At 42.2% G+C, this 25,861-nt stretch overlaps 1 protein-coding gene and 1 long non-coding RNA gene across 3 annotated transcripts in view; one reads left to right on the top strand and one right to left on the bottom strand.

Annotated features, from left to right (window-relative positions):
• The window catches only part of LOC116050770 (transmembrane channel-like protein 3), a 67,128-nt gene that overhangs the window by 33,328 nt on the left and 7,939 nt on the right, over positions 1-25,861 (top strand). For both annotated transcript variants that reach the window (XM_031300994.2, XM_035999853.1), the window contains exons 7-17: positions 4,256-4,398; positions 14,504-14,651; positions 14,936-14,979; positions 15,452-15,599; positions 15,825-15,934; positions 17,040-17,118; positions 18,853-19,116; positions 19,871-19,999; positions 21,436-21,503; positions 21,904-22,032; positions 25,345-25,455. In XM_031300994.2, the coding sequence (XP_031156854.1) occupies positions 4,256-4,398; positions 14,504-14,651; positions 14,936-14,979; positions 15,452-15,599; positions 15,825-15,934; positions 17,040-17,118; positions 18,853-19,116; positions 19,871-19,999; positions 21,436-21,503; positions 21,904-22,032; positions 25,345-25,455 (1,373 nt within the window). The remainder of the gene's footprint in view (positions 1-4,255; positions 4,399-14,503; positions 14,652-14,935; positions 14,980-15,451; positions 15,600-15,824; positions 15,935-17,039; positions 17,119-18,852; positions 19,117-19,870; positions 20,000-21,435; positions 21,504-21,903; positions 22,033-25,344; positions 25,456-25,861) is intronic.
• LOC118494768 lies at positions 261-15,298 on the bottom strand. The gene is made up of 3 exons (XR_004896955.1): positions 15,287-15,298; positions 11,405-11,409; positions 261-397 (listed from the first exon to the last, which is right to left on the bottom strand). It is a non-coding gene; the product is annotated as an uncharacterized LOC118494768 (long non-coding RNA).

Genomic DNA, 25,861 nt, shown 5'->3' on the forward strand with positions numbered 1-25,861 from the left:
TGAGCCTCTCTTTCCTTTTACTGTTCTGTCAATAACACATTACTAACAGATACAATGGATCATTATTCAAACATTACTTTACTGCCTCGCTGACCTCTGCTGTCTCGACTCCAAGGCCAGCCCCACCTTCCACCAAGTATACTGGGCTTGTAAAGGCCTATTATCATTATTAAATATCTACATATACATTTCATTAAAGAAACACGCCACCATTTTTTGAAATAGGGTTATTCACCGTCTCCCTTAGGTAGATAGGTGGGCAAACACATTTTTGTCTCAGTGCACGCATTGTCTTAGTCTGGCAGCGCTGCCGCTAGTTTAGCTTAGCGTAGTAAATGGAATCCTTTGTTGCCGGTTAGCATGTCGTGAGTAAAAATGAGCCAAAAAAAAAAAAAAACTAATTACTTCTTGTGGCCTGTGTATTCACAATGAGTACAAATAGCAATGCAGATTAAGACTAGACAATTTCCTAGGCAGATATTGACTTGGGATTATATTGGGGCGAAGCACAGCGAAGCACTGCTACTTGGGTGCAGAGATATCACGCAGCAACTCTATGTGAGTACAGGTCTAATATGGGTCGATCTATCCCATAAAATAACCATGCGTCATGTTTACAATAATTACTTACTCTGTGGACAGCTGTTTATTGGGTCCATTCAGTGTTTTTTCCAGTTGACTTTATTGCACCGAAAAAAAAAAGGACTGCAGGATGGATCAATGCCGAAAAATCCTCGGTAGCTGTGACACAACTGTGGGCACGCTCCTCTTGATCTGACACCCTGAGCCTGGTCATCAATGGCAGTACCACTCGCCACAGCACAGACACTCTATTTCAGTCGGCATAGGTTGGTATATTCCCCCACACTCGCACCACAAGTTTATGTCGGCTCTCGTCCTCACGTACTCAGGCTGTTGAGCGATCACAACCTCCTCCTCCTGTCGTTCTATTTCCAAAGCACGCAGCTCCTCTTCTGAAAACTCTGGTTCGTAGAGGTATGGTTCTGGACCTTGACTGTCTAAGAAGTCATCCTCTTCGTCTCTCACAAAATCCGCCATGTTCATCGCCATTCACTGTCTACTGTAGGACAACTAGCCAGCTAATATTCACTCTGGTATGTTGACGGAAGTTGGGGGGTTTCAGGTGCTGCGTGATATCTCTGCACCCAGCAGTGCTTCGGCTGTGCTTCGCCCCAATATAGTCCCAAGTCTATATCTGCCTAGGAAATCTTCTAGTCTTAATCTGCATTGCTATTTGTACTCGTTGTGAATACGCAGGCCACAAGAAGTAATTCGTTTTTGTTTATGTTTTTTGTTGGCTCACTTTTACTCACGACATGCTAACTGGCAACAAAGGATTCCATTCACTACGCTAAGCTAAACTAGCAGCGGCGCTGCCGGACTAAGACAATGCATGCACTGAGACAAAAATGCGTTTGCCCACCTATCTCCATCTAGGGGAGACGGTGAATAACCCTATTTCAAAAAACGGTGGCGTGTTCCTTTAAAGGGCAATAATGAATCAAGGTTTCCCTGTGTATTGAGCAGCTGTGATAGGTCACTTTTTTGAAAGAGCTACCAACTAGAGCCCTGTGTTTTTAATCCCGCTCCTGCCCGCTCCCGGTGGATTTCTTTTTTTTTTTTTTTTTTTTTTAGATTATTTTTTGGGCATTTTTAGGCCTTTATTGACAGGACAGCTGAAGAAATGAAAGGGGAGAGAGAGGAGGAATGACATGCAGCAAAGGGCCGCAGGTCGGAGTCGAACTTCGGCCCGCTGCGTCGAGGAGTAAACCTATATGGGCACCGCTCTACCAACTGAGCTATCCGGGCGCCCTGCTCCTGGTGGATTTCTGACCATTACCGCCCGCTCCTGCAGTGTGTGTGTGTTCTGCTCCCGCCCGTTCTTGTATGTTGGGTCCCTCCCGCACGGCAAACATTAGATTGATTGTCAATAGATTGACCATTGATTTTGTGTCTTCTCCCCTCCCACAGGGAAACTAGTTATTTTACTGTGTAGTATTAATAAATATGCATATCTGTCGGTAATAAGTAGCGAAATTACGTTCTAGTGCATAATTACATTCAAGTGCAATAATTAGTTATTCTAGTGCAATATAAGGGCAAAGTGACATTGTATTTATTTATTTATTTTACTTATTTTAGAACGTGTTGTTGGCTGTAGGTTTGTTTTGCCCAGGTTGTTTTATTTCCTTTCGTTTCCCTGTCTTTTAATGCACTCTCTAACTGATTTCATGTTCAAGTTTTTAATACTCTTATCAACGTGGGACCGGACAAATATATTATGTTTGTTATTATTGCAATGATCCAAATCAATGACAAATGCTGTCTAGAATTTTCTCCAGAATAACCTTAAAGCAGCCATATTATGCTCATTTTCAGGTTCTTTATTGTATTTTAATGTTGCACCAGAATAGGTTTACATGGTTTAATTTTCAAAAAACACCATATTTTTGTTGTACTGCAGTGCTCTCTCTCACTGCTGCAGATCCTCTTTTCACCTGGTCTCTGTTTTAGCTACAGAGTGAGACCTCTTTTCTTCTTCTTCTTCTTCTGTACCATCTTTGATTGCACTGCACATGCCCAGTAGCTCAGATGTAGATCATGTCAGCTAGCTAGCTCCATAGACAGTAAAAGAAAGGCTGTTTCTACAACTTTGGTCAGTTACAAGGCAGGATTAGCTGGGAGACTTCTAAATGAGGGCGCACATGTAAGTAGTTCTTTTGTAGATTATGGTGAACTTGTGTGGTGTTGTAGCAGTGCTTTGCTACTAAGAACGAGGTAGCATGCTAGCGTTAGCGTTAGCATGCTAACGCTACGAGCTAATGGTTGCGGTTAGCCTGCTCGTTTCGGCTTGTGACGTCACAAGCCGTGCCGATTTTGAACAGCTCACCCAGAGACTGAAGGCAGGACACATTCAGAAACTGTATCTCACTCTAAACAGCATGGATGGATTTTTTTCAAAGTGTGTATGTGTGTGGAAGCACCAGAGACACAACATAACACCCCAAATCCCAGAAAAAGTGATTTTTTCATAATATGGGCACTTTAAAGGTACTGTCTGCTCAATTTGGTTAACTCAAGCCCATCAAGCAACAACAAATGGACATGTATGCACCCATGATATATTATCCAGATTGACCTGCCTTTGGCGAGCAGGGTTCTCTGCGTCAGCCATATGCTTGACCAAGAAATTGGTATTTGAAACTGGACTTACTCCAGTGGTAACTCAGTTCACATCGACAGTACATGCAGATAAGTTTAGTCTTGTGGAGAGAACCATCTGGAAGGGCTTTGAAAATTAGCCTGCCATTCAAAAGACCCTTTTCTTTATCCATTTCTGCTCAAGGAGCTTTGTTTCTCTCCTCTTCATAGTTCTTTCTCTGTCACTCTGTCACTCGATGAATTGAGACGTCTGGTTAATAGAGGAATGTGCAACGTAGTATGCAAAAATATCACAGTGTACACAATGCAAAGACAGAACGTAAGGCACTTAGTATTGCACAGTGAAGTTGAGATATGGAAAGTCATTAAGGCACAATAAGCGGTGAAACAGAGGCAGGTCCCCGAATGTCAAGGGTCACACCCAGGTGCGTATTAAGGGTCAGACATGATAATTTGAACATTTATTCCTGTACTAGTGTGGAGGGTTTATCAAAGAAAGTCAGAAAAGATCTCCACACTTTTATAAATTTCTTTTTGGAGCCCCCTAGCGTATCTGATTTTTTTCAAGCTTCAGATTAGACAACACATCCCTTATCCAGTGGGAGACTGAGGGCGGGGCAGCATCCTTCCACTTCAGAAGTATCAGGCGGCGTGCAAGAAGGGTAGTAAAGGCAACTACTGTATGGAGCTTTGTTTCTGCTAGCCGTCCACAACGTTACTGCTGCATCGCTTCCTGATTTCCCAAACTACGGAGCGGCCCGAGGTTCAAATCACAGAACGCATGTGTTAATCCCATGTAAAAAAGAATTGTGGCATTCATTTTAACAGCCCTAATAGATATACTATATATTTGGTTGTAATTCATTTTTACATACCGTACACATGATCTAATCAAAAGCCCCTATCAGACAGCACCTTGTTACTTAAAAGTGCTGTTAGATGTGTTACTCTAGATGTAGTTGATTTCCTTGTCATGTGTTGGACCTCCTTGTGTGTGTTGTGAACATGTGTGTATGTGTGTGTGTGTGTGTGTGTGTGTTGTAAATGTGTTGTGTGTGTTTGATCTCCACAGGGCTACCTGCAGTACTCTGTCTTATTCTATGGCTACTATGGCAGGCTAAGGAAGATCGGCAGCGCAGGGTACCGGTTGCCCCTCGCCTACTTCCTGGTTGGGATGGCTGTGTTTGCCTACAGTTTCATCATTCTGTTAAGAAAGTAATAATTTCGCTCTTTACAACTCATACTGTTGTGATGATGATTTGATGATGTAATAATGTGATGTAATGCCTGAGGATGACTTTATGATGACTGTTTTAGATAGCGATTTGATCCTGTAGTGTGTCAAGTCACAGAAAATGTGTTGCTCATTGAAATGACCTGGGGTCTCATTTATAAAACTGTGCGTAGGATCCTTACTATAAGTGTACGTACGCCCAGAAGCCCAAAATGGCGTACGCCAAAAAAAAGTGAGATTTATAAAACCGTGTGTACGCACACCTGTAAGCAAAGTTCCCTTTGTAAATCAGAGATTACCTACAAGTGTGCGTACTTGGATCCGCCTCTTATCCCGCCCTGTACACGCCCATTTTTAACCATAAATAGTCAATGCAAAGCGCTTCATGAATGCTGATAAGTATGTTAATGACACTGGCAGTCACCGAATCATGCCGAATCATGACAACTGGCGGAGAAAAAGCAAAAAACCTCTCAGACGCTGGTGATTTGCTGCCAATTGAATTATAATTTCGGCCTGTTGTCGCACAGTGTAGGGAAACCTAATCTATAGACTACCTTTATTAATAATATCTTCCAAAATGGCAGGCATTACGGCACTCGGGGACAGCTTCGATATACCAGACCTATATGATAAGATTTAACAGAACTATACTGCATATTATATCCAAACTTAGCTGGCCATTTCCCTCTGGAAACAGCCGGTTTCCCCCAGAGTGGCGAGTACCTATATTTGGACCGGGATGGCACGGTTCCGGCACGTTACCCTCTCTACTGGACCCAATTCAGTACATAGATCCAAGAGCGCAGCTTTATGGAATTTAAATCGACATATTAGCCAGTCATCGTCATGGTCCCTGAAATGTTTTTCTCTCCTGATTCTTCCATTGGGGGTTCCACCTGCAGGGCCAGCAGTGCCATCATGCAGCATTACGCACGGGCGTCACCGCAGTATTAATATGTTTACAAAAATTAGAGTGATGTAGACACCTTGCCAAAATCACAGCATCAACTAGTGGTATCCCCCCCCCCACCCCAAGATACAATTTGAAGACGAAAGTCTAATAGGCAAACACACTTTTCTTCATGCAGGTTTTGTCACGAACAGTATTAAAGTGCGGACCGATAATGAGGACATTAAGTCTAACGATTGCGCGAGAGCTTAACGGCTGTATTCCAGACTTTGACATTTGATGATATGTGCACAGTATTAAAGACAGATATTTAGTTATTTACACTGTGTTCTGCCGTTATCTAATGCTAGGGTATTTAAATGCTATCCTGTATTCCATGGAGTCGGGCCGTCTCATCCTCCTGCGCTCCATAGCGGACGGTGAGACAGCGGCAATTAAATATTAACGAGTTTTGATTTAAGATTTGATTTGTATTTTACAAGGTGTTTATGGAACAATTATCACTCAGTACAAGCGCAAATAACACTGCTGGATTTAACCTTCATGGTAACGTGGATGATATGGAGTGAAGAAATGTGCGTGAGGCATTAATACTTGAAAATATTAAGAGTAATCTTTATTCCCACATGTACTTTCTGCAGTCTGACTTCAGTTCACCACCTCACGTCGTAGGACGGGCGTACGACGATTCCTACGCAAAGCAAGGGATTTATCAATTTGAACGTGAGCGTAGGCTGCGATAAAATCTCACGTCTGGTCTGAACTCGTGTACGCAAGTTTTCGAGTCAGTGTGGATTTGCGGTGCAGCATATAAAAAGTTTATCAGGAGAAGGAGAAGTCATCAGTTGATCACTTATCAGCAATGGCAGATCTGGCTCTTTTAAAAGACCTCTATTCGCCGGTACAACAGTGCATACGTACGCACACGGGCCACGGTGGAGCGCTCCATCGGATTGATTAAGGGCAGATGTTTTAGCCTGTGGGGTTCTGGAGCCAGATGACCCGATGCCCAGAGAGCAGTGTCCAGCACAGCCCCAACTGGGGCTATACGAAGGAGACAGGATATTATTCCTCGCTTTTAAAAGGTATTGTAGGAGCCATACATTGGGTTTGATTAGTCTTTTATGATCTTTCCTCCTTTTTCTTGCACTGTATGTGCACGCGCATAGTGACGTCGTTGGTTACTGTGGGTGTCACCGGGGGTGTGGTGTCTGTATTAGTGCGTGTGTGTTCACCTGTGCGGGGCTGCGGAGTTTGGATGGTTGCTCCAGGGTGAGCACGTGGAGAAACTTTCTGTTGACCGTCACCTTCGTCGTCTTTTGTTACTGCACTGTCTGAGATATCTTTGCACGGCTTATGAAATGCATCAATTCAAGTAAGTGCTGTTTCTTGCTAAGCTTGTGAAATGGATCAATAAAGACATCCCATCAAGTGCAATGGTTCAGCGTGACGCGTCTTCAGTGTAAACCCACATGTCTTAGCCTGCTGTGGCATTTGGATTAGTTTCTAAATTTATATGCCGCAATATTTTGTGAACAGAAAATTGCTTTGTTGAAGCACGGAAATGTTTTGTCGGGATAACACTGGATGTTTGAAATTGCTTTCAAAGTTGTAACTTGTAATCGTTAGACGTGAACGCTCATTGGACTCGCGTAAAGCCCATTCATTCATAAATTTGCTGTTATGATGCTTATTTGATCATCACAGTCGCCTCTATTGAAAGGTACACGTTTATAAACATTGTGCATTGTTTGTCAATGACGGATTGTATTCCCTGTTAGGCTCAGCGGTACTTTCGCATAAGGTGATTGTACTGTTTGTTTGTTTTGGGATTTTTGGTAGTGTTTTGGTTTGTGCGTCAAGTGGGTGAAGCATTGCGCTTGGGAGTGCCACCATAGTTCTGGTTCTAAGACGGTTAGTCTGGTTCGAGACTGTCGGTATTGAGGTACATAAATACCCACCGCTAGTATGCACAGAAGACTAGGGTTGAGTTTAGCTTAGCCTCTGTGGAAGTTAGGGGGAATCAAAGACAATGCATTGTACTTCTTTCACGTGGAAACACAAGTTATAAAAAGGACGCTGTGTTTAGTGTCATTAGCAGATATTTTTGTGATTGTTGGATTATTTTGTAAATGAAAAATGGAGTTGAATGATACCAGGTCAATTGAAAAAAGACAAATAACACTTACACCCAAGGCTTTTGAATATAAATTGGAAAAGCTCCAAGAAGAACGGCAAATAAAAATAAGAAAGATTAAAGGTACAATAAGAGAAATTAAAGACCTAATGCAAAGTGCTGATAATGCTGAAAAAATATGGTCATATCTTGTAAATATATCGAGCTTTTTTAAAGAAGCAATTCATCTTCATGTTATTGTGGTTCCTATGCTTCCACTTGAAGAACAAGAAAAACAAAATGCTTGGTTTGGCAGTGTTGAAGAACATAAAATTGCCCTTGTGGAGGAGACAAATAAATGGCTGCTGGAGGTGCCAGACACATCAGAAGAGGGTGTTGTCGCACCATGTTTAGGATCTGTTTCCAATGATGAGGCGCGTATATTTAAAATTGTGGAAAATGCAGTAGAAGACGACATTAGACCAAGTGTTAGTGTTTCTAATGTGCCTTGGAGGAGCAGCAGGAACTGTTGAGAAAAAAAAGGGAGGAGCTGGAACTGGACATGGAGCTGGCAGCATCTATGGCTAAAGTGAGTGTGTTCAAGGCTTCAGAAGGATCTCGTGTGTCTAATGTCTCTGTGAAATCAGATGGGATGAACTCCTATTTGGAAAGAGGGAAAAGAACACAGTTAAGGCATGAAGCTGCAACATTTGTGCCTGAGTTCAACACTCGACCATCGGCTGCAGAGGCTGAAGGGGAAGCTTTGCTTTCAGGTTATGCTGCTGTGAGGTCCAAGACACGCAACAAAATTGAGCGGCCTGCTGCTGTGACCCGGGCCGGTCCGTCCACTTTGATTACTCTGCCCGCTGCTGCGACTGGGGTTGGTATGTCCACTCTGCCAGAATGTGCTTTTCATCCACCAGTTACTTACCTTCAGCCAGAAGCTGCACCTGTAACAGTGAATAATTCTGATCAGCGTTTTCTCAAAGTTTTGGAAAGGCAAAATCAAATTACATCGTTATTGGTTGGACAACAGTCACTTTTTCTCTTACCTAAGCGAAACCTACAAGTTTTTGACGGAGATCCACTGCAGTATCAAACCTTCATAAGAGGATTTGAACACAACATTGAAGGAAGAACACAAAGTCAGAAGGACTGTTTGTATTACCTCGAACCGTATACGAGAGGTCAGCCCAGGGATTTAATCCGAAGCTGTCAACATCTGCCTCCATCACATGGATACACTAAGGCAAAGTCATTACTTCAGGAGCGTTTTGGCGATCCATTCAAAGTAGCCTCTGCCTACATGGATAAGGTGCTTTTATGGCCGATGGTTAAAGCTGAAGATATCAATGCTTTAAGGGCTTACAGTTTATTGTTGCAGGAATGTTGTAACTCTATGGGTGCTGCCGTAAGTGACCTGAATGCGTCTACAAATATGCAAACCATCGTGAAAAAGCTGCCCTATAAGCTGCGGGATCATTGGAGAAGTGTGGCCTGCGATATTCAGGAGAAGTTTCGTCGAAGAGCTACATTTTCGGACATTGTGGAGTTTGTTGAGAGGCAAGTCAAGATAGCAAGTGACCCTCTTTTTGGAAATATACAAGATACACCTGCGACAGGAAGAAAGGAATTAACAATGGTCAAGTCTCACTCTCAAACTAGTTCAAAGGCTAGAGGCAGTAGTTTTGCCACTACTGTAACACCTGCTGAGAAGAAAGTGGAGTCTGGGAACAAAATGGAGAAGAACTCATTAGTGAAAGTTTGTTTGTTTTGTGGAGCTGGACATTCGTTAGATGTTTGCCTTCTTTTGGATAAAAGGATACAAGATGAAAAATTGTCTTTTTTGAAGGAGAACCGTATGTGCTTTGGATGTGCGTTGGGCATATGAGTAAAGATTGCAGAAAACGTTTAATATGTAGAGTATGCAATTATAGGCACCCCACGTTGTTGCATTTCTACCCCAAAGCAAAACAAAAGGGTTCGACTCAGGCCAATGGTGGCTTGGAATTGGCCAGAGAAGGCGCTGTGGTGTCTGTTCAGTCCAGTCGCTTGACTGGGGCCAGTAAGCAGGACTGTACGCTTTCTATTTTGCCTGTTCAGGTGAAATTCAAAAGGGGACAAGAGATCTTGGTCACGTATGCGTTTCTGGATCCGGGAAGTACCGCCTCATTTTGTACAGAGCGACTCATGAACCGGCTCAATCTTATGGGAAAGAAGCTGGGGATCCTCCGAGGAGATTGTCGGATCAATGATCAATGTTTGCAGCCCGACATCACAGTCAATCGGATCTCAGTGGCGAGGCTTGATGAGCTCTGGGAGAAACAGCTGAAGGTGGATTTTCCTGAAACTTTGCAGGATGAACAACCTGGTCTGTCAAGGGAGGACAAGCGCTTCATTGAGTCAGTCTCAGAGTCTGCCAAGCTTGGTCATTACAGTATTGGTTTGCCGGTAAGACAAAGATACCTCAAAATGCCAAACAATAAGACAGTTGTAGAACAGTGTGCATTGAGTCTCAAAAGGCGTTTGAATAAAGATCTATCTTTTCGCTCCGATTACATCACTTTCATGTCCAAGATGCTGACTAATGGTTACGCAGAGAGAGTTCCGACTGAGCAGCTGGCCTGTTGTGATGGAAGGGTGTGGTATATACCCCATCATGGGGTGTATCATCCTAAAAAGAACAAACTGCGGGTAGTCTTTGATTGTGGGGTCACGTTTCAGGGGACATCTTTGAACGCACAGCTTCTTCAAGGACTAGATCTAACAAATTTGTTAGTGGGAGTCCTCATGAGATTCTGCAAAGAACCTGTGGTGCTCATGGCACATATTGAGGCCATGTTTCATCAGGTCAGGGTGCCGGCTGAAGACTCTGACTTGTTGAGATTCCTGTGGTGGCCTGATGGAGATTGCAGTCAGGAGCTAATGGAGTACAGAATGATGGTGCATCTGTTCGGTGCTACTTCCTCCCCTAGTTGTGCCTGTTTCGCCCTGAGGAAGTGTGCTGAAGACAATCGAAAGTGCTTCAGTCCTATGGCAATTAACACTATCCTGCACCATTTCTATGTCGATGATTGTTTGGTGTCTGTTGGCTCTGAAGAGGAAGCAGTATCTTTATGTCGAGAGCTTGGTGCCTTGTGTGCTAAAGGCGGTTTTAAGCTCACGAAATGGATTAGTAACCGACGCACTGTCCTCGCTACTATCCCTCAGGAGGAGTGGGCCAAAGAGGTGAAAGATCTGGATTTGGATAGTGATGCTTTGCCTGTAGAGCGTGCTTTGGGTGTACAGTGGTGTGTCCAATCTGACTCATTCAAGTTTAAAATCACACTAAAACCCCACCCACTCACAAGAAGAGGAATCTTGTCCGTGACTAGTTCGATTTACGACCCTCTTGGTTTCTTGGCACCTGTTGTTTTGTCCGCCAAGAAAATCCTCCAAGACCTTTGCAGGAGACGTCTGGGATGGGATGATCCTTTGCCCTCTTTGGTTGCTGGAGAATGGATGGCTTGGCTGGAAGACCTTCGTAACCTTGAAAATTGGAAGGTCAGTAGGTGCTTAAAACCTGTGGATTGTGGTCGTCTTGTTTCTGCTCAGCTCCACCACTTTGCAGACGCAAGTGAGGAAGGGTTTGGGACTGTGACTTACCTGTTGCTCCATGACGATAGCGGGTGAACTCACAGTGCATTCATAATGGGAAAGGCGCGAGTAGCTCCTCTAAAACTTGTCACCATTCCCCGTATGGCGCTGACTGCCGCAGTGGTGGCTAGCAGGATGGACAAGTTGTGGAGAAGGAGCTGCAAATGGATCTCCAAGAGTCAGTCTTTTGGACGGACAGCACTTCTGTTTTGAAATACATAAAAAACGAGACATCTAGATTTAAAATCTTCATAGAAAACAGAGTGTCTGAAATATTGAAAATGTCTAACGTATCCCAGTGGATGTACGTGAATACGTCAACCAACCCTGCGGATCTAGCTTCCAGAGGTGTTAAAGTCCAGTCTAAAGACTGGTGCATGGCTCTGTGGTCCTGACTTTTTTCTTAAGCCTGAGAGCAGGTGGCCCAAAAACCCTGAGACTCTGGAAGACCCTCTTGTTGTAGATCCGGAGGTTAAGGCTGTGGTGGTGAACACTACTCAAATTGAGCAAGTCAGTCCAGTGGAGAAGATCATTGATTACTTTTCCTCATGGTTCCGTCTTAAAAGGGCTGTTGGTTGGCTTCTCAAGTTTAAGACCTTGCTTTTGTCCCTTTCTGGATCGGACCTTTGTGCTAAGCAGCTGGAGAAAGAGCTACAGGTCCAGATGGAAGGAATTAAGGCTCAAGTGCCAAAGGATGTTCTGTCCATGGAGGATATGGTTGCAGCGGAATAAGATATTATCCGTTTTTGTCAAAAAATAAGGTTTCCGGAAGAACTGGCCAACTTGAAGAAAGGAGAGTGTGTAAGGAGGACGAGTTACCTCTACAAGCTTAACCCGATCCTGGATGGTGATCTCATTAGGGTTGGAGGACGGCTTAGTAGAGCAGCTATGCCAGTTGAAGCAAAGCATCCACTTATACTGGCTAAAGATCAACACGTTTCCAATCTTAGTCTCTGTCATGTACACCAAGAAACAGGCCATGGTGGATGAAACCATATGCTTTCTCATTTGCGTCAGAAATATTGGATTCCTGGTGCCTGTGCTGCTATTAGAAAGGTTTTGTCTAAGTGTGTCATCTGTCGTAGATTGTCTGCTTCACCTGGACATCAGAAAATGGCTGACCTTCCTCACAACAGAATAACTCCTGATGAGTCTCCTTTCAGTCGAGTTGGTTTGGACTGCTTTGGACCATTTGAGGTTAAACGTGGAAGAGCTGTGGTCAAGAGGTATGGGCTCATTTTTACATGCTTAGCGATGCGAGCCATACACCTTGAAGTTCTTTCATCTTTGGACACAGACTCCTTCATCAATGGTTTTAGAAGGTTTGTGGTGAGACGTGGTCAAGTCCTGGAAATCCGTTCGGATAATGGCACTAACTTTGTGGACGCTGAACGTGAATTGAGGGAGGCCATTGAGAATTTGAACCACAACCTCATAAATGACGTGCTGTTACAAAAGAGTGTGATATGGGTTTTCAATCCCCCAGCAGCATCACACCATGGAGGTGTTTGGGAATGGTTGATCCGGTCAGTCCGTAAAGTGCTAAACTATTTTGAAGACTCAGACTCTGGACGAAGAAAGCTTGGCGACGGTGTTTTGCGAGGCTGAGGCGATTTGTTAATGGCCGTTCAATAACAAAAGCGTCAACAGACCATCAAGACTTGGAGACGTTGACTCCTAACCATCTACTTCTGCTTAAGTCGCGGCCGTTGTTGCCACCAGGATTGTTCGAGAAGGAGGATGTTTATGCTTGTCGTCGCTGGAAACAAGTGCAGTATATGTCGGATTTGTTCTGGAAGCGCTGGGTGAAGGAGTACCTTCCTGGACTTCAGGAGCGCCAGAAGTGGAATGCTGCTAAAAGAAACTTTGTTTCAGGAGATTTCATCGTGTTGGTGGATGATATGGCCCCTCGTAATACTTGGATTACAGGAAGAATTGTGGATACTGTTTCGGACAAAAATGGACTGGTGCGAAGTGTACGGATTAAAACTAAAACCAGTTATCTGAACCGGCCAATAACTAAAGTCTGCCTTCTGCAGGAAGCAGAGGGGCAGTGAAGATCTTTGGATACATCGGACATGAACTAATTGACATTAAAGGACTTTCAGAGGACTAAAAGTTCACTTTGCATTTTGATTGATCTCTGTCTCCCACAAGGTGATTATGGTGGTCAATTATTACTATGAAATAATTTGGGGCCGGAATGTAGGAGCCATACATTGGGTTTGATTAGTCTTTTATGATCTTTCCTCCTTTTTCTTGCACTGTTGTGTATGTGCACGCGCATAGTGACGTCGTTGGTTACTGTGGGTGTCACCGGGGGTGTGGTGTCTGTATTAGTGCGTGTGTGTTCACCTGTGCGGGGCTGCGGAGTTTGGATGGTTGCTGCAGGGTGAGCACGTGGAGAAACTTTCTGTTGACCGTCACCTTCGTCGTCTTTTGTTACTGTATATTGTTATGTTTGGCAATGATACTCAGTACAGGAAACATGACGATGCACAACATTTATTTCTGCCATTGACCGATATATTTCGGCTTCTTTTTCCAGCCCCTCTGCTGTCAGGAGACAGAGTCGAGGTGGTGGTCCAGCACGGGGGGCGGAGGACACGCGCTCTCCCTCACAGTTCTGACTCATGAAACAAACACGAGTAAAATAAAAGACACTGCATAAACTCCGCTACTGTGTGTTTATTTAAATATACGTAAACCATGTAGGCCTACGAGATTGCAATATAAGCCTGTATATTACAATGGGGACTATAGCATATGTCAAGGATGTATAAATTAAATAAACTTCAGCTGGAGTCCGATTTACCACGGCAACACTGTTTACTGCATCAGTGATCTCTTTCCATTCCGCATTATTTCTACAGCCTTTAATAACAGTTTTCAGGCTGACTACAAACGCTAGTGCAAATGAACCTGAGATATCAGGGTTTCAATCTCCACCTCTGAAAAGTGCCGCTTCTCAGCCGGATTACGTCTCGCCTTGTCGTAAATTGTAGGGGCGAGGCCTCAAAACCCAGAACATATTGGGGCGTGATATTTAAATTACGATCGTTTCCAGCTGCTGCATTTATCAATGTACGACCATTCTTACGCTCTGATTGGTGTGATACGAACGTTTCATGAATACACAACATATCTAGGAATGATACTTTCTTCATTTTCTAAAGTCACTGAGGTATGATCACATTTGTGTCTGCCATAGGGCAGGTTAAGATGTGACAAAATCATTTATACTCTACTTAACAGAAATATCCACAGATTCCATGGAAATCTGGCCAGAGTTTGTCGAGAATCTCACTCTGAACCAAAGTGTTGGACTGACCAGCTGACTAGCATCACTCCCTTAAAAATATTGCTTTGATAATATATTGTATGGTTTTATAATATGCTCTGAATATTAATGCTCCTGCAGAATGGCAAAGAACTCTCGTCTGAGCCTGGCCAGTGCCTCGGATGAGAACTTCACGTTCTGCTGGAGAGTTTTCTGTGCCTGGGATTACCTGATAGGAAACCCGGAGGCTGCAGAGAGCAAAGGAGCCGCCATCGTCAACAACATCAGGGTCAGAGACACACACACTGCACACTCACTGGACTGTCCATATCCAGTTACATTACCATATAGCTTTATTCACCGTCCAAGCAAGGGCATCCTTTTTCCCCTCTTGTATTTATTATTGCTAACACTTTTCATACACAGAATCTATAAACCAAACATTGTCACTGACTGTGTGTTACTATGAAACTAATAACAGCAGTGCTAATGAATGCTAATAACAGCAGTGCTAATGAATGCTAATAACAGCATTGGTCGTCACAACATAATACCAAATGTATTTCTGCACAGGAAGCCATTGTTGAGGAGCAGGAAAAGAAGAAGGATACCAGTCTGTAGGTGTCAATTATTTGTTTCTTGTTTTCTCTGCATGTTCTTCTTCTTCTTCCTCTGGGCTTTTCCCCCTTTTAATCGTGTTCAAAGCCAGCTGGTTTGTGTGGTTCTGTTCGTCTTCTCCGTTTCAACTTAGCTTGCAATCGCTAGGCACGTAGCGGTTGTCTGACAGGTCACGACTTAGTCTTCATGGGAAATGTAGGATTAGTACCACAAGCAGTGTTGTCAGATAAAGATTACGTTTCCAAGGCAAAGACACTTTGCTTCATTCATCACCGGCTAAATTGGCTAGTAACTTGTAAAAGTTACTAGTTACTACAATTTTTTACCCGCATTTGGCCGGTGTCACTTTAAAGCCCTGCATGTAATGTATGTAAAGATGTTGAGGAATTACTGTGAAATTCCAGATTTTTGAAGATAAAGTGTGTGCTCTTTCACTGATCAATGTATTTCTGTGTCTTTGTGTTTGTTTAGGGCGGTTCTGATCAGTCTGCGTATCTTAGCCAACATCCTGGTGCTGCTGTCCCTGGCCGGCAGCATCTACATCATCTACTTTGTGGTGGACCGCTCTCAGAAACTGGAGCAGGAGAAGCCCGAGCTGACGCTGTGGGAGAAGAACGAGGTAACAGAGCAGACATCCTCATCCTCATCATCGTCATCATCATTAGTTTGATTAGATTATTCAACATATGATACAGTTCCAAGGAATCAATGAAAGTGGAGAGGCAGAGGACAGTGTCTATCTGCATACTGTATAATCAATTTTTTAGTTCAAATTAGTTTTTTCGGAAAAAAAAGAGATCCCAAGCTCTATGTCAGTGGCTTTTAATGTCCTCCCTCTGTGCAGGTGAGTGTGGTGGTTTCTCTCATCACCATGATCGCTCCGTCTGCCTTTGAGCTGGTGGCTCAGCTGGAGATGTACCACCCACGGACCTCGTTGCGCTTCCAGCTGGCCAGGTACTCCATCACTAAACAACTTCTGCCTAATGCAGTACTAGTCTTTATCCGCGACATTCCACTTCCGCCGGATGTCCTTCTTTTCGGCCGGATGTCCGTCACCTTCCGCTTCCTTTGTGTCGGTATTCTAAACGCTGGTGGATTTATGAGGACTATGGTTATCTGCTCCTCAGATCTCTGCAGGGTAAATCCAGACAGCTAGCTAGACTATCTGTCCAATCTGAGTTTTCTGTTGCACGACTAAAACAACCTTTGAAATTACACGTTTCACATAAACAAGTTCCTTTCCGAGGCTATTTTGCAGCGGCACCGTGGCTCCGTCTGGTGCTTAGCGCCGCCTAAGACGATTGTGATTGGTTTAAAGAAATGACAACAAACCAGAGCACGTTTTTTTCCCATCCCAGAATGCTGTGCTGTCTAGCCAGACCCTCCTCCACAGCGCTGTGGAGTGTGAAGTGTGCAGCACTAAATACCAGGGGTGGGAAAAAAAATTGTTTCACGTATGTATCAGGATTTCTTTTGGCGGCAATATTAAAAATCGATTATTTTCCCCAGAATCAATTTATTTATTTATTTTTTTTTTTTTACTAAAGAGTCACCTAAATATGTTCTGTTTCTACGGTACCGCCGACCGCAACTACATCATATCCATTTCCAGCAAAACAGAGCGAAATCAGAAAATGCAGAAGATCCATGTTATGTTCTTCTTTAAGAAATTAAATAAATGTCAGACTGACTGACATGTGATGTGTATTCTTCTTAGAAAACAATTAGTTTTTAGAAATGTCTCATGAAATATACTGTACATATACTGTTTTTTTTTATTTTATTTAATACTTTTATTGATCCCCAGTGGGGGAATTACACTTGTCAATATTGTCTCTAGAAGTGTATTATTCAACTTTTGTTTTTGGTAAAGAAGGGGAAAAAAATCACAACACTAGAATAGCAATAAATGAAAATTGCAATGCAAATCCAATCAGCACCCATGTATCGTGAAAGAATTAAAGAATCAGCCATACTATTTAAAGTACACACTATAGTATGTAATGCATCCCAGCTCTTACTGCACACTGACATTGGGCATGTGTTTATGTGTCTACAGAGTGCTTGTTTTATACCTGGGGAATCTCTACAGCCTCATTATTGCCCTCCTAGATAAGGTCAACAGTATGAGCTCTGCTGTGAGTATAAAACTACTAAAGAAATGCATCTGTTTTTTGTTTACAGCCTGGGTCTTAGTTTTTTCATAGTTGTGGCCATCTTGCCTTGAAGTTCTGATAACAGCTTCATTCCTGAGATCTGGAGATGAGGCTGCCTCATAAAAACCGAGTCAGGTACAGCAGAGTAGTAACATGAGTGATCACAGGTTGTAACAATCCCAGTCTAAAGAGTTAGTTCACCTAGATAAAAACCAAAAAAACATTTTCTTACTTACATGGAGTGAGCGTTTTAGTTTCATATACCAAGGTTTTGAGATTTCCACCTTTGGAGTTTGTGTCAGTGCCAGAAAAATGTTTGCTCTCAAAAAAGTACATCTTAAAAACATCCCATAGCAAAATGTCTTTTCAAATAGAAAAAAGGGATAATGCAGAGTGAGCCTGTCATTATTGCAAATTAGAAACCCAACAGGGTAATACAGGACCCCGACACAAAAGAATGGAGTATTCAACAAGGCCGTGTAATAATCTAAAGATGTTTCACCCAAACCCCAGCTACTACGTCATCAGTGATAGTCATAACAATCTTTATTGGCAAGAAAAGCATGTTACACTGTCTGGTTTTATGTATATATATACATAAATTATATTTTATTACATTTTATTATTCATTATTAAGAGAAATATGCCCATTTACCTTTTTTACTGAGAGTTAAATGAGAAGAACATTGCAATCAATCTCATGTATGTGTGTTTAGTACAGAGCTTAGCAAAACTTGTCTTGTTTACACAATGTTATGTTATATACACAACGTTCCACTTCTGGGATTGCTCCGGTGCCGGCGGAAATTCCACCAGATGTCCCTCTTTTCGGCCGGATGTCCGTCCCCTTCCTCTTCCTTTGTGTTGGCGTTTTAAACTCCGGTGGATTTATTTGGACTATGGTTAACTGCTCCTCAGATCTCTGCAGTGTAAATCCAGACAGTTAGCTAGATTATCTGTCCAATCTGAGTTTTCTGTTGCACGACTAAAACAACTTTTGAACATACACGTTCCACCAAAACAAGTTCCTTCCTGAGGCTATTTTGCAGAGACACCGTTGCTCCGTCTGGCGCTTATCAACGCCCAAGATGATTGTGATTGGTTTAAAGAAATGCCAATAAACCAGAGCACGTTTTTCTCCCATCCCAGAATGCTGTGTGGACTAGCCAGACCCTCCTCCGCAGTGCTGTGGAGGAAGGTCTGGCAAAGCAAGACTATGTTTAACATGAACACATATTTGAAAAACGACATCTTTAGATATTAGGGGAAGTTACATGCTGGAACTATTTTCTTTTTTAAGATGGGGGTGTGGTTTCTATCTGATTTATTCAGAGTCCATAGTAAACTTTGATGCTGGAACTATTTCTTTACAAGTAGCAGAATATCCCTCCGCCCAGTACTTCTGTGCAGTGTCTGTGCCCGGCTGCTGCTCACCATGAAATAATTCCAGCACTTTACTCCCCTAAAACCACAAACAGTGTATGTTTGTGTATGGGTTAAATGAGATTGGAGTGAGCCAGCCTGCTGTCTCAAGCTCTGCATTTAAAACACAGACATGAGATTGATATGTGTATCTTCTCATCTCACTCTTGGAAATGAAGCCATTTCCCATTATGTTGAACTATTCCTTTCGCACCAAAAAGTAGCGATTACATAATAAGTTGCCCATAAAAAAATGTGTAGCTGGGGATGGATTCTACTGTATCTGTCCCCCAGGTCCCAGTGAGTCCAGGTAACTGGTCTGACTCCAGCTCCTTTCTGGCCACCATCTCTCAGCCAGAGGTAGACAGCTTCTCCACGCTGGTTTCTGACATCTCTGTCTCCGAGCATCACAACAGCACCATAGCGACCATTGCCACGGTGCTGGACGTTAGGAACAGCAGCGTGAGCAGCTCAGGGAGCATCTTCAACCAGACAGCTTTGTTTGAGAAGAACACCCGCTCTCAGCAAGACCCCTGCTGGGAGACCTACGTTGGACAGGTTCCTCCTTCTGATTGCTATACACTATGTTTATTCACATGGCATGTTTCTTTGTCTTTCTTTAATAGGAAGTAGGTCCAGTGAAAACGTTTAAAGGTCCCATACCATGCTCAATTTCAGGTTCATATGTGTATTTTGGGTTTCTACAAGAACATGTTTACATGTTTTAATGTTAAAAAAGACCAGGCTGCAGTTGCTTGATATTGCCTTCCACACTGCCCCGACTGCGCTGACCGCAAGAAGCATGATACACGTTTAAGACTGGCCCCACTGACCTGTGGCCCTTTGCTGCATGTCTTCCCCGACTCTCTCCCTCCTTTTCTGTCTGCAACCGTCCTATTCATTTAAGGCCAAAATGCCCAAAAAAATGATCTTTAAAAAAAGACTGCCTCCCCCTCCCCCCGTCATTTATACATACATATATATATATATATATATATATAAAATAAAAATGCACAATTTAAGCAACTGACAGGATTACATTTCACTGAAATTGTATTTTATGATTTCATGTAAAAGATAGATTGATTGATCGAAGGCTGTCTCTGCCTTCTGTTGATGTACACTCCATTAAGCATTATCAATCTCTGTGTCATTCTCTTGTAAAATGCGATAAATTCATCCTGTTGCAAGTTCCGGACGTGCTGAAACACCCAGTCAAGAGCTGGTTTTGGCCAGGTTTGAGTGGTGACTTATATAATGAAGTGCATATGTTTGTATATTTACATGCTGTATGTGGATGGTGTGTCTCCAGGAGATGCTGAAGCTGTCCATCATTGACATGATCTTCACGGTGGCCAGCATCCTGCTCATTGACTTCATCAGAGGGTTGGTGGTTCGCTACCTGAGTGACTGCTGCTGCTGGGATTTAGAGAGCAAGTTTGTAAGTTGTACACAAGTAGATTTTTTTGTGTTGTAAAACTTTAAAAGACTGCAGGAAGTTACTGTTTCGCAGCAAAGAAATAGTCCAGCGCATAACTCCAGTAAAACAGCGAATGGTATGGATTAAGCAAAAAAGATATAACATGTTAAATACTGAGTTTTAAAGGTGGTGGTAGGTAGGTTTTATTTTTTTATTTCTCTATTTAAAAGGGACAACACACATTAATCAACATGAGCACAGAGTCCAACATGTAAGTGTGCCAGATTTAGCAATGCAGGCAAATTTTCATCTGCAGTTCCTAGCAGGTTGATGGCTTGAAATATTAGATAAGCCACAACAATACAACACATAAGCATAAAACAAGAACACATAAGCACAGGCAAGTAAAATGACACAACCACTATTCCAGATCATGACAGCTTTCAGGTTGATGGCATGAGAAAAACATAGTAGCAAATACAGTAGACACAGGTAAAAGTACATAGACACACATTAAGACACATCAACAACACAGGAGCACCAAGTACATAAGCACACACAGACACTGCTATAGCGACAAAAGACAAAAGACAAAAGACAAACACATTATTCCGGATTATGGCAGCATATTTGATTAGTCAATAACCAATGTTTTATGGATTTGATAGACATGATGTTCCTTAGTTCTGTGGGTGTGATATTCCATGTATGGGCTGCTCGAAAGGAAAAATGTGACTTTCCAAAACTACTTATTCTACATCTTTGGACAGAGCCATGCCAGCTGTTTCTGAGCTAATATTGAATGGACAGATAAGAGAGATGTATTGATCTTCTCACCCTCTCCACCAGAAAGTGAATAAGCATTTTTTTCCCCAAAATATCAAACTATTCCTCTAAAGGTACCCTGTGTACCTTTCTTGTAAACAAACAAAGTTTCTGTTTACCTACAGTGTTACTCACTAAAACACTTTGTGTGTCTCCTTGAGAGCCAACAAATGTGCTGAATGCATTTTCTTATGCCTAAATCATTTACAACAACTGGGACCCACTCATAAAATCATTGCTCTAAAGTAGAGCCGCAAAGATTAATTGATTAGTTGTCAACTATTAAATAAAAAAATATTGTGATAATTGAATAATCGGTTTGAGTCATTTTTTATGGGGGAAAAAGTCAAATTTTCTGATGTCAGCTTGTTAAATATGAATACTTTCTAGTTTCTTCACTCCTCTGTGACAGTAAACTAAATATCTTTGAGTTGTGGACAAAACAAGACATTTATGGACGTCATCTTGGGTTTTGGGAAACACTGATCCACATTTTTCACCATTTTCTGACATTTTAGAGACCAAACAACCAATCCATTCATCCAGAAAATAATCGACAGATTAATGGACAATGGAAATAATCGTTAGTAACAGGTCTACACCACATTAATGCTTTTTCTGTCTTTTCACAGCCTGAATATGGAGAATTCAAAATAGCAGAGAATGTTTTGCATCTGATTTATAACCAAGGGATGATCTGGTAAGTCCAAAAATGTGTCTAAAATAGTTGACAGAAAATGAAATATGGAGAATATCTTTCTATTTTCTCTGTGTCACCTTGGCCTTCCCACTGTGTGTGTAATAGAAGATCTAACTCAGAGTTAATAGTGTGGCCGGTGCGGACCAGTCTCCATGACCCTGTTTAAAGGAATGTGGCCCTCTGTAATCTCTCCATTACGCCTCTGTGGCTGCTCCACTGTATTTCCTCAAGTCGTTTCAGAAATGTCGCCTTGCTGCAATGAACATAATGAAGTGAAACCACGAGCCACTGGATGGAATGGCTTTTCAATGGGGCGTGACCCCAGTGGCTGTGTGTGTGTGTGCGTGCTTGTATGCCTGCTTGTGTGTGTGTGAATGACTTTTCTCCCTCTTTCCTCCAGGATGGGAGCGTTTTTCTCTCCCTGTCTCCCTGCCTTCAACGTGTTGAAGCTGATTGGTCTGATGTATCTGAGGAGCTGGGCCGTCCTCACCTGCAATGTCCCCCATCAGCAGGTGTTCCGAGCCTCCAGGTCTGACACACACACACACACACACACACACACACACACACACACACACACACACACACACACACACACGCACACAGTCCATCATACAGCTGAGAGTAAATGTGAGCCATTTAATGCAGTCATGCTGGAGGAGAGAGAGACTGATACTGACAGGTTTCTGATAGTAAAGAAGGCTTTTGTGACTCATAATTATGTTGTGCTGAAAACACTATGTGTAAACATTTCTGTTGGTGATAATATACATTTTGTTTTAGCATCATTTTAGTAGTCTAGCATTCCTGGCCTCAACCAAGAAATGCAGCAACTACAATAGGAGAGTTGTTGGCCCTTTGCGGGTGGTAATGTATAATCAAAGCTGAATACTGTCTTTAAAATGTTCATCACACACAGGAGCACCGCCCCCAACATGACCATATATTACTGTGAAAACGAGGAGTTTTGTCTGGGTGAAAACACACAGCAGTGGATCTTTATTCCTGGGGATTGTTTTGTGAGTGACTGAGAACTGCCTTTGAAGAAAATGGAAGCGTAATTCAGAAAATGTTCATCATGCACAGTGAAAAACGTGGACTTCTGTCCAAGGACGTGGTTAGGTTAGCCAACTTAGCATAAACATTGGAATCAGGGGAAAACAGCTAACCTGGCTCAGTTAAAAGAATTCTTTGAGAATTGTGTGTGGGTTCAGCCCTACCACTGATCCCTTTCACATTACACATTTGATTTATTGTGGATCCATTATAAGTGTATGTATGTAGATGTCCCTCCCGGGCGCGGGTCAGTGTTGACAGTTAATGTATCCTAAACAAAAAGATAAGTGAGACAATGAAAATGTGTTGCCATTCAATGTAGCTGCTCTCATCAGAATGAGCGATAACGGGCAGCTTCCCAGAAGTCCACAGTCGATGCAGCACCTAAGGTCTCACACTGCCCTCTACTGACAGTTGGGACAGTGCATGTACCCAAAAAGGTGAAATGCTGCTGCACATTATAATTACTTTGACATAAACTTAACAAAACAAAAATGTGATCATACATTTGTGTATGTCACATATATATGTATATGGATTGTACATACAGTATAATATAGCAAATTGTATATAGATAGTTAGATGGGAGCGTACGACAGTAGCAAGGGTCAGGAAGGGAAGTTATATTGATAACTTACTACTGAGCTGTGGAGTAGGGGTAGGATTAAATAAGTACTTCTTCCTGCCTTTCTGGACACTCAAGGTCACCTTACAAGACAATAAAATTCTAATTATAGTAATAATAGTAAAACCAAACAGAACATTACTAAGTACAGATGAGTGATCATGTTGGATATGCCAGTGTGAAAAAAAATTGTTTCCAAGCCGGTTTTGCTTATTTGTGAACTAATTTGTACATTTTTGTTGTTCTTGTTTTATTTTATTTTGATATGTCTGAAATAAATTTCATTCATTCTTTCATTCATTCATTCATTTATTTATTTATTGTTGAGATCAAAATATGAATCAGTGCAATCTTTGTGTTTTAAACATGAGACTTTGACCATGGGTTTTGGCACCATTGCTGTAATGTCATGCCATGACATAACATCTCAGATTTGTATATGATCTAAATAAAATAAAAGGTTTTCTGATCCTATGTCAGTGATACAATGCCAGTGTACTGTGGAGTCCCCTTCCTTGCTTCAGCTGCTGTACTCATGTCAGGAGATGTTGTGATCACTCTCACTGGCTGTTAAAGGAAGCCCTGGGGGAGCCATTTCTATTCTCGGTCAAAGTGTGGATGGTGTGCGGTCGGTGTTGTGTGGTAAAAGGGTCCGACCCCTTGGGCAGGGTTGATGGTTCAGATTAGAGCTGGGCCATATGGAGAAAATCAAATATCATGATAGTTTTGACCAAATACATCCATGGCGATATTGTAGGGTTGATTATTGGTGCTTTCACAAAATAGTTTCACAGTGGAATTTTTGATAAATAATCACCAATAATGTGGATATAATGACTAAGTGGGTAAAAGCAAATAACAGAACAGCTAGTGGCAAATTCAGAAAATGACATCGCTTTAAAGCCTTTAAAACCAGGAAAAGGCAAAAGTATATATAACGATATCCAAAATTTAAGACGATATCTAGCCTCATATATCGATGTCGATATATATTGCCCATCCCTAGTTTGGATCCTCCAACAACTTTTCCTCTTTCAAACACTTTTTGCTGTATCTATTGAAGTCTCATAAAGTCCCCCCAAAAAACCCACTAGATTCAGGCAGAGTCTAGTCTCGCATTGCCAGACCTTCCTCCACAGCGCTGTGAAGGAAGGTCTGGCTAGACCACACAGCATTCCAAAGGTGGGAGAAAAACGTGCTCTGGTTAATTGGCATTTCTTTAAACCAATCATAATTGTCATGGGTGCCGGACGGTGCCAATTTGCGTCTGCAAAATTGCCTCGGGAAGGAACTTTCGTTTTGGTGGAACATGTGTACGTTCAAAAGTTGTTTTAGTCGTGCAACAGAAAACTCAGATTGGACAGATAGTCTAGCTAGCTGTCTGGATTTACCCTGCAGAGATCTGAGGAGCAGTTAACCATAGTCCTCATAAATCAACTGGAGTTTAGAACACCAACACAAAGAAAGAGGAAGGTAACAGACATACCGAAAAGAGTGACATCTGGCGGAATTTCCAGTGGCACAGGAGCAATCCCGGAAGTGGAAGGCAGAGTCTGATGCAGTTTATCTGTGCACAAAAAAGTTTTCCGAACAATTCCGAAATTGGACACTGGTATTTCCTGTGAATGCTTCTAAATCAGAATTGAAAACTGCACAGTTCTATTGAGCACAGCTGCTTTGGGTTTAAAGATGGTTGATTTGCGTCTGTTCCAGAGGCAATTTTATTGCCACAACGACGTTTCGGGCAAGAAGCCCTTCTTCAGCGTGTTTCTCAGGCGATCTCAAACAATACAGTTACACAGATGTGGTTAACTATAGGTACCCACAACTAGCACATCAAATACGTCCGATTCATTCATTTAAAACTACATTTAGATTTCACTAGTAATGCAAGCTAATACTTTATGTTCTGCTCATGCATATACAACCTTTTTCTTTCAACAGGATGTTTTAAAAAAAAGTAGTGGCCTTATTGGGTTTCCACCCAATGAACAGAATACAGTAGCCTAGGCTCATTTTCCCACATAGAATGTCTGCTGCATTTTGCAGAAAGAACAGATTGCTCTAAAAGCAACAGTAGAGCAAAGGTCTGAAAACAGCAGTAATGTGAACATTGCTAATTTTGAAACATCCATGTTCTCTTTGCCATGCCTTTTTTAGATCAAACAATTTCTATCTGGCTATGCTGCTTTTCATGCTGTTTCTGTGTATGCTGCCCACCATCTTCGCCATAGTGAGATACAGACCGTCACAGCACTGTGGACCATTCAGGTAAACACATTTTATATAGTATCAGAAGATGTGTGTTGTTTAGAGGAACTGCTGTGACTTATATTCCATATTGATAGAAGGATGTCCCAAAACCTGTAAAGGCTGTCTGGCTCATAGACTGTAAAAAAAATTATGGACGAAGCTTTTGGGTCTGAAAAGTGAAGCCAATGCTGAGGCTCCTTAAAGCTACATTCTCTCTAATTTTGACTCCACTGAAAATAACCCTACTTCTCAATTGATTTGTTACCTCAGTAAACACTTTCATAATGAGTTTATGGCCTCAATCGCTAGTTTCAAGTCTTCTTCAATACAGACTGATGTTCATTTTGTAAATGATGGTCCGATTTATTTTGAGATAGACGAAAAAGCAGGGGATGCTTTAGGACCTGTCAATCAGGACAGAGGC

This window comes from Sander lucioperca, chromosome 3, assembly GCF_008315115.2.
Source record: "Sander lucioperca isolate FBNREF2018 chromosome 3, SLUC_FBN_1.2, whole genome shotgun sequence".
NCBI classification, from domain to species: domain Eukaryota; kingdom Metazoa; phylum Chordata; class Actinopteri; order Perciformes; family Percidae; genus Sander; species Sander lucioperca.